The 10,560-nt window shown below is 33.3% G+C and overlaps 5 protein-coding genes across 5 annotated transcripts in view; 3 read left to right on the top strand and 2 right to left on the bottom strand.

Moving 5' to 3' along the window:
• The window catches only part of PHYBLDRAFT_168597 (hypothetical protein), a gene marked incomplete at both ends in the record, with an annotated part of 1,970 nt that extends 1,181 nt beyond the window's left edge, over positions 1-789 (top strand). Inside the window, one exon of the mRNA XM_018435898.1 lies at positions 346-789. Coding sequence (XP_018291285.1) covers positions 346-789 — 444 coding nt within the window. The remainder of the gene's footprint in view (positions 1-345) is intronic.
• Positions 790-2,366: 1,577 nt separating this feature from the next.
• On the top strand, positions 2,367-5,105 carry PHYBLDRAFT_168596 (hypothetical protein; the record flags this gene model as incomplete). The annotated part of the gene is made up of 11 exons (XM_018435897.1): positions 2,367-2,430; positions 2,620-2,735; positions 2,916-2,987; positions 3,103-3,189; positions 3,302-3,433; positions 3,525-3,636; positions 3,706-3,961; positions 4,068-4,279; positions 4,362-4,541; positions 4,649-4,722; positions 4,830-5,105. 11 exons carry the CDS (start codon positions 2,367-2,369, stop codon positions 5,103-5,105), a joined length of 1,581 nt encoding a protein of 526 aa, XP_018291284.1.
• A 216-nt stretch (positions 5,106-5,321) lies between these two features.
• On the bottom strand, positions 5,322-5,739 carry PHYBLDRAFT_145646 (hypothetical protein; the record flags this gene model as incomplete). Its single annotated transcript, XM_018431504.1, has 3 exons — positions 5,322-5,413; positions 5,514-5,578; positions 5,708-5,739. The coding sequence occupies 3 exons, from the start codon at positions 5,737-5,739 to the stop codon at positions 5,322-5,324; spliced, it is 189 nt and encodes a 62-aa protein (XP_018291283.1).
• Positions 5,740-5,893: 154 nt separating this feature from the next.
• PHYBLDRAFT_65845 (hypothetical protein) lies at positions 5,894-7,430 on the top strand (the record flags this gene model as incomplete). The annotated part of the gene is made up of 4 exons (XM_018441543.1): positions 5,894-6,039; positions 6,799-6,841; positions 7,140-7,185; positions 7,297-7,430. The coding sequence occupies 4 exons, from the start codon at positions 5,894-5,896 to the stop codon at positions 7,428-7,430; spliced, it is 369 nt and encodes a 122-aa protein (XP_018291282.1).
• A 173-nt stretch (positions 7,431-7,603) lies between these two features.
• PHYBLDRAFT_145645 (hypothetical protein) lies at positions 7,604-9,553 on the bottom strand (the record flags this gene model as incomplete). The annotated part of the gene is made up of 3 exons (XM_018431503.1): positions 7,604-8,062; positions 8,128-8,270; positions 8,464-9,553. 3 exons carry the CDS (start codon positions 9,551-9,553, stop codon positions 7,604-7,606), a joined length of 1,692 nt encoding a protein of 563 aa, XP_018291281.1.
• Positions 9,554-10,560: the final 1,007 nt, after the last annotated feature.

Genomic DNA, 10,560 nt, shown 5'->3' with positions numbered 1-10,560 from the left:
TTTTTGACGAACCTTTGCATCAGTAGCTGGCACATATCTCTTAATATCAATAATCTATTGGGCAATTGTGTATCCTTTAAACAGCTGTTATTTAGCGGTGAAAAAATTACTAACTAATACAAACACAATAACTCAAGGGTTAAAGCAACAGGAGCGGAATCTCTGCCAGCATGGACTACAAAGTTTGACGCTACAACGATGCTCTGTGCCTGCTGAAATATTCAATTACCTTTCTTTCAAGTGTAAAAGCTTGGATCATATGACTTTGAATACTATATCTGTCGATGGATCTATTTGTGAGAAAACAGGGTGTTTGTTACTTACATGTTGCATGATTTTTTAAAGACTCTGGAAATCGGCCATCTTCAATACAACATATCAAACCAAACAATTAATACAACTACTTGTAGTGTTCTGACACTCCTGTCTCAATTGTACGACGCTCCATCATTAAATGAAAAGAACAAAAAACAAAAAACGGGGATGGATTCGAAGTACCCTATAGTAGCAAGACACAATCTCAAATGGTTCTATAAGTATTGGCCTCTTGAATGCTATGTTGATTACAACATGGGAGCTTTAAAGCTTTCAAAGGAAGGAACCGATACCGCACTTGAATACTATCAAAAATTCCATTTGAACAAAGCCAGCAAGGTTTTAAAAGACAACAGATTTTATTACGGGCATGTCCCCTTAGTTAAAAGGAAATGCGAACTTAACAGAGGATACGCAGAATTGAGATTCGGCAAGATTGAAACATCTCCTGTTATATGTCCAACAAAGTATTAATTTAGTAGAGAATAATATAATACAGTATAAACAATGTATAAAATAAAGCAACGTCTGACGGTGTGTATGCTTTGAATATGTATAAATTATTTTGAGTGCAAGCCATACATTGAGAGGAACACACGCACACAAACACACGCTATTAACATATTACATAGTTATAGCATCTTGATTCGCTAACTTTTATTTTCCTTCTAATGCTTTGTTTGAGAGAGAAAGACTCAAAAGAATACTATCAGCGACAGTAGCAACCATGATTAGTTTCCATAAGCAATCTAAAGAATAAACAAGTAAATAAGAGAAGTGGCTTATTTTAATAAGAATGTATAATTACATAAATATGATACTTAGTCACCGTTTGATTATCTTACAAGTATAAATAATCTGACCATACAAGCATCTAACATAAGATCACTATTGACACAATAGTGAGTGCGTACTGAATTTTTTCTTTTTTAATAAGAAAATATTAATATTAACATACCTCTTTTTTCTTACTTTCACTTATTAAACAGCCCGGTTCCATCCTTTCCTGTAATACACATATGATATTTAATCTCTCCAGGAAGAAAGTAGAGATAAGGTTTGTTTTTGTAGGCCTTGTCCTGACTATCTGTCCTAGCACCTTCAATAGCATTGTGTCGTTTTATATTATCAAGGATATATATATATATATAATTGAGAGACTCCCTTCGATCATAATAACTTTTATATTTTTTGGAGAGAGAAATAATTACAACACTCCCACGTACGAAATTATCGACGAGACTTTTAATTTCTACTTCCTAATAAATCATACATCAACTTCGTTATGCTATAGCTTCTCAGGAAGATGACCAAATAGTATGTATATACATTGTAGAAAAAAAGGGGTAAAATTTCAATATACGCAGTGCTTACTATGAGTCTTAATCCTGGCTTTGACTCTATCGGGTATACTTGACACCAGAGTGTCCAAAACGTTTTGATTAAGTTGCTTTCCAATTCTAAACAATATAAGCCTTGAAAATATTCAGCATTAAATTGGGTTTAGGTCCGGGCCTTTCCTTGGTTTGGTTTTTCAAAGTAGTTTCTTGACGCTTAAAATGCTTTTGATGGTTGTCTAAGGAATGCTCATGTGGTTTGCAATCAGAGCTGAGCATGTATTATTTGGTTTATAGAGCCCAATAAAGCTGTAACAATCGAGCTCTGGTAGCTTTCGTCTTGGACATACACTTTGAGTTAGCTTTATTTCTTGATGACCCGAGCGATTGAGTTGTAAGAAGAAAAGCTTTTGCAAAAGAACAAGCAAATAAGGTGTAAGTTTCTGGGGAAAGTAGCACTTTTTTTTTAAGAAAAAACTGTCGGAGTGTATTGGGGGGCACAAGGCCATAATACAGTTTTGCCCTATTTTTGGTTTTTAGGTTTTTGGCTTTAAAAATCCATGGGCCTGGCAAAAGAAATTAAAATAAATAAAATAAAATAAAATAAAATAAAATAAAATAAAATAAAAAATATTAGATTTTCGACCGGGTTGTAAAATTCTATGCAAAAAGAGAGGAAGATAAAGATAAAGAAATAATCATTCTATTTCCACGATGCAAATTCTGTGGCGATCAGCACGATTGCCTTTTGGAATCAGCCTTAAACGCCAGGTTCTCGGTCAATTTTCTCTCGGACGAGCAAATCACACAAAGGCCTACATTACAACTCCCATTTACTATGTGAATGCAGGCAAGCCTTTTAAACTTTTTTAAAACAACAACAAAAAAAAATAGTATTGGTTTACATGTCACTTACTCGATTCCACTTTCCCTTTTTTTTCTTCTTCTTCTTTATTTTTGGTTACAGTTCCTCATATTGGACATTTGTATTCATCGGTATTGGCTGACACCATTACACGCTACTATGCTTTAAAGGGTGCTCAGACAAATTTGTGTACAGGCACAGACGAGCATGGTCTCAAGGTAGAAAACAAAACAAAGCAAAAAAAACTGGCTGTCTTCTTTATTTATTCATTTATTTTGTACCTGATTTCATTCAAATGATTGATATTCCTTTTTGACTAATAATTATATATGATATATTTGTGAATACTTTTTTTTTATTATTTCTTTTTTATGTGGGTGGCAATTGATATTATTTAGATCCAGCAAGCAGCTGAGAAGAACAAGACTGACCCTCTTGCTTTCTGCGATCGTGTATCAGAAAGCTTCAAGGTAAAGAAGAAGAAGAAAAACTAAAAGTACTAAAAAAAAGGTGTATAAATCTTTGTGCTACTTGATTGACAGCTCATTTACACTACAATTTCTTTTTATTATAAAAATAAAATAGAGTCTTTGTGATGAGGCCAATATTGATTATACTACTTTTATAAGAACGACTGAAAAAAGACATGCAGAGGCGGTTAAAGAACTGTGGGTAAGTCAGATTAATATAAGTAGTATGTATATACAAACATGTATTAAACTATATGTTTGCTTGTTTTTTGGGAATGGTAAAAAAAAAATATTAAATTAATGAATAAAATTAGGGTGTATTGCTTAAAAATGGATATATTTACAAAGGCAAACATGAGGGATGGTATGCTGTCTCTGATGAGGCATTCTATGCCAGTAACCAGGTTCACGAAGTAGAAGATAGTAAGACTGGTGAAAAGACCATGGTAAGTGGAGGATCAACTATTGATGGATTTGTATTCAATAAGACAAAGAGAAAGGTTACAATTGCTAAGATTTTTGCTGATGTTGTTTTAGGTTGCTATCGAGTCTGGCCAGCGTGTAGAATGGACAACAGAGGAGAACTACAAATTTAAATTGTCTGAATTCCAAGACAAACTTTTGACTTGGATTGATGAGAATCCTACAGGTAATTGATATACATATATACAGTAAATGATTTGTATAATATCGGTAATAACATTATTATTAATTTTAGCTATTGTCCCTAATAACCGTAAAAATGAGGTCGTGTCTTGGATTAAGGCTGGTCTTGCAGATCTATCTGTATCTCGTCTTCGATCTCGTTTAGATTGGGGAATTCAAGTTCCCAATGATCCAGAGCACACCATCTATGTATGGCTCGATGCCCTAACCAACTATCTTACTGCGACTGGATACCCCTGGCCAAAGGACAGTAAGACCAAGGATTTCTGGCCTGCTGATGTACATGTAGTAGGAAAGGATATTGTTAGGTAAGATATCCATATCCATATAATATGTCGGTTACAATAGTGAAAATATTCGTAAGCTAAAGAGAGAGAGAAATCAAACACACTATTATTATTACTATTCTTTTAGATTCCATGCTATTTACTGGCCTGCCTTCTTGATGGCTGCTAACTTGCCCCTTCCCAAACAAATCTTGGCTCATGCTCATTGGACTATGGGAAAACAAAAGATGTCAAAGAGTAAAGGAAATGTAGCCGATCCTTTTGAGGCTATGAAGATCTATGGTGTTGATTCTGTTCGCTATTATTTGATGAGAGACGGTGGATTGGCTGACGACGGTGGTAAAAAAAACAAATATATACAAAATGCTTATTTAGCCTGCTTTATTGAAATCAATTCCTTTACCTTATTTGTGTTCCTTAGACTATTCTGAAGATATGATCAAAACAAGATATAAAAAGGATCTGGCCGGTCAATTAGGAAACCTATTGTCCCGCAGTACAGGAAAAATCCTGATGCCTTTGGGTGTTATTCCTAGCCAACCATCGGGAGAGATTGATCCCAAAGACTCTCTTTTGCACACCGAGTTAGAGTCACTTTCAGGTAAAGATAAAAGAATCTATATATATATATATATATATATGCGTCTTCTTTTTAATAACATTACAACCAAATGTACATACATAACTTATCATTGCTTCTTTGTACAGCCACTTTTGAAAAGGCATTTGATGAGCGTGAGTTTAACAAGGGGTTCAATGCTGTTTTTGATGCTTTGACAGAAGTAAGTTTTTCTTTTTCTTTATTGTATTATATTTAATGTGTGTATATATATACATATTTGAAAACAATGCATTAAACTTTCTCTTGTTACTGTTGTTGTTTTATTAGGCCAACAGACATTTTACACAAAATGCTCCGTGGGAACTTGTAAAGGATGAAGCTAACAAGGCTCGTCTTGATGCTACATTGTTTTATGCTACAGAAGCATGTCGTATTACTGGCATTTTGCTTCAACCAGTGATGCCTACTAAGATGGATTCTCTTTTGACACGCCTTGGTGTACCAAAGAATGAACGTACTTTGGCTCATGCTAAGATTAGTGCTACACCAAAACTAAGAACACTCAATGAATTGCCGGATGTTCTGTTTGCAAAACTTAAATAGATTAATGCTCTCTTTTTTTTCATTGTTTTCAAGAGAGAAAAATCAATAATAATAATAATAAAAATAATAACAATACATACACATACACAAGTAATTCCTTCCTTTAGATACATATGTATATGTTAATACGTCAAATTTATGTTTGGTTTTCATAATTCTATGTTTAAATATGGATATATACGTTATCTTATTATATATATATATATAAAGTCCTCTTTAATTCAATTGATCCTTTGCGTCTCTTTCTCTTACACCCATAGGACGAATAGCACGCCCATCAGAGACACGTCTCTCTTCACCCAAGACAACTTGTATATAACAGTAAATTATGTGTATTAATATTTTAAAATCATTTCTCTTTTTTTTTTTTACAAAAAAAAGTTAATAAAAGCTTTTCGTATAACTTACGTCTCTTGTAAAGAATCCAAGTGGTAGCCACCATAATTGGTGCGGCTACAATGACAGTTGTGAGCCTACAATACATTCACAATAAAAAAAAGGTAATGAATGGTAATGGTAAAATGAATGTATTTGTGGAATCCAGGTATATAATTTTATTGTGTCATTGCTTTCTTCTCTTGTTCTTCTTTTTGTCTTTTTACCTTCTTCCAGCAGGAGATAATTTGATACCCATTTAATGAAAATTGATAATCTTTATTTGTATTAGAATGAGTGTAATTAAGACTTCTGGAGAATGTCAATCGAAACCAATTTAACCTTTTTTTTAAAAAAATATAAATATATATGCGCCTTTCTCCGGGAGATATGGAAAGTCATTAAGCAGTCATATGGTACCCTCACAGTATTCTGGCCTCTCAAACCGAGGCATTTGGCGGCGTTGTTTTAAAAAGTCATATGGACTTGTAGCAAGACTTTTACCGACGCAGAAAAATCTCATGTCGGAAAAGGTTTTTACCAGTCCACACCCTCTCTAGTATATATATATACTCTCAATTATATTGTGAGTATTTCAATATAGCTTTACACCTAAGTATGTATTTATATATATATTCTAAAAGGCAAGATAAATTATAGCTGTAACAAAAGAAGCACAAATAAAATCCCGGTCCTTTGATTTTTGGTAAAAAAAAAAGTATACAATCAAAGAATTGGTACTGAATACATGAAACCAATTGGCTGAAAAAGTATATAACTTGGGTCATCAAGGTTGTTTTGGTATCTAAACGAATGAAAAGTTTAACATTTATAAAAGTATTACTATCCGAATATGGATAATACGTCCTTGCTTAAATTTAATTTTTTTTTGGAAATTTAATAAATCCTTGATGCAAATATCTTTGTCTCTTTCAATACTATTTTAAATTTATATTATATTATCACAATGCCTAATAGAATTGAAAGAATCATTTAGGGTACTCAAAAACACTTAGTAACTCTTACGTATTATTGGTTACTGCTTTAAAGCTTAAAGAACTGTTGAAACCCCCTATTATATAATAAAATTCTCTAGTCGATATTTCTGATACTATTATAGGAGGTTTTCTAAAGTGTATAAGATAAATCCGGACTTGTTATATTTCCCGTTAAAAAAAACGAAGAAGATCTGTTACCTATTGTCTACTACTCTTATTGAATTTAAACCTTTCAGACTTCCCTATAATGTCTATGTATGTTCTTTGTTCACTAAACTTACGTTTCAAAATTCAGATAAATATGTTTAATATGGCTGTAGCGTGAGTTTTGAGTTGGTCATAATACTCAAAGCCATTGATTTGGTAAGAATTTTTCCACAGATATGCATAAAAGCCGGTATGATTTATGGCGTTGTTATTGTATTAAAGTATAGAATTTTTGTCTTTGTTCTTCAGACACATGTCTATAACATACGAAAGAAAGCTCTTGCTCATATCCTTTTCTTACTCGTCTTGGCTCACAGCATCTTAGATGAATATTAAAATTTTCGAAAGTTGCCTACTCAAAAGTAGCTCCATTTCATTGTATTTACTCTTTTTTAACTTTAGTTACTAAATCATATATCCTTCTACGTATATATATATATATATATATATATAGAAATGGATATATTTGCCTCAGAACGAGAATCTTATATGCCAGCAATGTAGGTAAAAAATTAATCGGTTTACCTTATGTAGACCAATACTTGTCGGTCAGTCATTTCCCTAACTTTTGAGGGCAATGTGTGGAATGAAAATACCGATTTTTCCATTAGTGTCACAAAGTATACACCTTTACAACCAGCTTGCGCTCTATATGGTATTGGTTGAACAGGATTGCGTATATAAAAAGGAACCACGCTCGCCTTATATTGACCTTATGTTAGATCCTTGTATGGTCAGATTATAGGTACCTGCGTGATCATCATACGATGACTAAATATCATATCTATGCAATTATACATTTAGACATTTGGATATTTAGACAAACTGTGCCTCACATTCAAAATCATTTATACATATTCAAAGCATACACACCGTCAGACGTTGCTTTATTTTATACATTGTTTATACTGTATTATATTATTCTCTACTAAAGTAATACTTTGTTGGACATATAACAGGAGGTGTTTCAATCTTGCCGAATCTCAATTCTGCGTATCCTCTGTTAAGTTCGCATTTCCTTTTAACTAAGGGGACATGCCCGTAATAAAATCTGTTGTCTTTTAAAACCTTGCTGGCTTTGTTCAAATGGAATTTTTGATAGTATTCAAGTGCGGTATCGGTTCCTTCCTTTGAAAGCTTTAAAGCTCCCATGTTGTAATCAACATAGCATTCAAGAGGCCAATACTTATAGAACCATTTGAGATTGTGTCTTGCTACTATAGGGTACTTCGAATCCATCCCCGTTTTTTGTTTTTTGTTCTTTTCATTTAATGATGGAGCGTCGTACAATTGAGACAGGAGTGTCAGAACACTACAAGTAGTTGTATTAATTGTTTGGTTTGATATGTTGTATTGAAGATGGCCGATTTCCAGAGTCTTTAAAAAATCATGCAACATGTAAGTAACAAACACCCTGTTTTCTCACAAATAGATCCATCGACAGATATAGTATTCAAAGTCATATGATCCAAGCTTTTACACTTGAAAGAAAGGTAATTGAATATTTCAGCAGGCACAGAGCATCGTTGTAGCGTCAAACTTTGTAGTCCATGCTGGCAGAGATTCCGCTCCTGTTGCTTTAACCCTTGAGTTATTGTGTTTGTATTAGTTAGTAATTTTTTCACCGCTAAATAACAGCTGTTTAAAGGATACACAATTGCCCAATAGATTATTGATATTAAGAGATATGTGCCAGCTACTGATGCAAAGGTTCGTCAAAAACGGGTAGTAATAAGATAGGTCTAAATTCATTTCTTGACCACTACCGACATACATACACCCTGTAAACGAAAAGCTCTCGAGTGTTTCCGAAAACGTTTGAAAAATTCTGTTAAGATCGATTGGGTATGAATAGTAATTATAGGAGCCATATGCTATATCTATCGCCAGGTGCTTAAGAGAAACCTTTGATGCGCAAAACAATTCCCACAAAATAAGGTCGGTAAATTCGAAAAAACAGTCGGTTGTCAAGCTGAATGCTTCCAGATGTCGAAATGCGTTTGGATTGGATTGAAAAATAGATATCATTGTTTGTCTCTTGTTCGAATATTTTATATTCTCACGCATATCTGTGGCATGTAGCTTTAGAGAACGCAAATTTGGATACTTGTAGCCAAAATAGTACAGCCACAAAGGATTCCAATTATTATCATTTGTAGTTTCTTGCCCGATTACACTATCATATAATTTCGAGTTTATATCTACAGATGTAATAGCAAAAGCCGGTGCTGTACTTGGAATTTTGTCCAGTGTAGCTGGGAAGTCAGGGTTAAAATATATTTCAGCACCAAAGGACGATAAGTTTTGCAATTTTTGGTGCATGTTGTCAAAATCATCCACACTAAAATCCATGCGAAATCCCCTTCTGAACCTGTGTATTTCTAATCTTTGAAGCATGCTACATACATTTATAGTTTTCAAGACGTTTTTTGTTGGCTGTATATATTTGTTTGTCGTATATCCTATTTTCAAGCTTTTCAGAGAATTCAATTTTTTGTTTGATCTTGCTGTGTCTGTGTCAAAGTATATATGGCTTCTTTCATCTAGATCCAGGTGCTTCAGGTTTGGTAGGCATTTGACTAATTCAGAAAATTGTGTCTCTGATGCTCTTGACTCAACATAATAATGACCTATTCGTAGACTGTAAACCCAGAGACCGTATGATACGAATGTATTTTTGGAACCTTTAATAATGTCGATAAGTATTTTAATGTTGCAAAAGTCATTAGTTCGTATGCTTGTCCACAGAGCGCTTTGAAACAGGTATCTCCATCCCATGCACGTTAGAGCACAAGACAACCGGTCTCTTGTTGATAGGCTATCAGCAATTTGCAAAAGAATTTCAAATGGTAGTTCAGATAATTCCATGTTGAAATTTTATGAAAAGAAAGAAAGAGAGATAGAGAGAGGTTAAACCCGACTATATTGATATATATATATATATATGACAGTAAAAATTAAAGTCGTCATCTAGAAGAAGAGGATAAACGCTGCGCCAAACTGATAATGTGAGTTACAATTTCTGGCTACATATGAATCATGGAGGTAACCATAAAGATGTACAAGACGCAGTCAGTTTTTTACACAAAAATAATCAAATATAAAGGATACAGCTAGTATACAGGCAGTGTCGAAAGAGCATGCTCATGTATGAATATATTCAAGATCAAATTGTTATATTCAGTTCAGGCTGCTGCATTTTTATTTTTAATTGTATTAAAAGCATTATACCTTGAATATCTAACAAAGTAAAACCTTGTTAATTCGGTTTTTGTAACACATTCTCCTTTTTTTAAGTGTGGACAAAAAAGAAGACAAACTAAGGAAAATAGAAATGAATAACAACCAATCGAAGGCAACCTTGTTCCCGAGTGCAACTACAGATGTTCTATTTTACAATATATGAATAATGATCACATAACATTTGAAGAGTGCACAAGAAGAGTTCACTAACCTATGCTGTGAAATTGCAAATTCAAATGTACAATCCAAGTCAGAATAGTAACCTCATTATTTTCATGTACATAACTGAACAAATCAAAGTTAGATATTTTATTAATTAGACTGTGTGCCCTGGTTTATGACTTTGCTCATCCACCGTTTATATCTTGCCTTGTTGCGCTCGAAATTAAACTTACAGTATTGTTATCAAGCAAAAAAAACCCCCAAAAAACAACCGATTGCATATTGGTGCTTGTCTATTTTTCTTATTTTGTTTACTTAATTGAGGTATAAAACCGTAATATTGTCACTTTTCTATATTCCTTCTTTTTATAATTATTTCCCTATGCTTACAGACACAACGCTTTAAGACAAACCAGTAGTAGTGGCCTAGTATGCTTTTTATATTTAGTTGCTTTAAATAAATGTCTTTA

The sequence above is a fragment of the Phycomyces blakesleeanus genome (assembly GCF_001638985.1).
Source record: "Phycomyces blakesleeanus NRRL 1555(-) unplaced genomic scaffold PHYBLscaffold_11, whole genome shotgun sequence".
Classification (NCBI taxonomy): Eukaryota; Fungi; Mucoromycota; class Mucoromycetes; order Mucorales; family Phycomycetaceae; genus Phycomyces; species Phycomyces blakesleeanus.
This window is presented reverse-complemented; position numbering and strand designations above follow the sequence as displayed.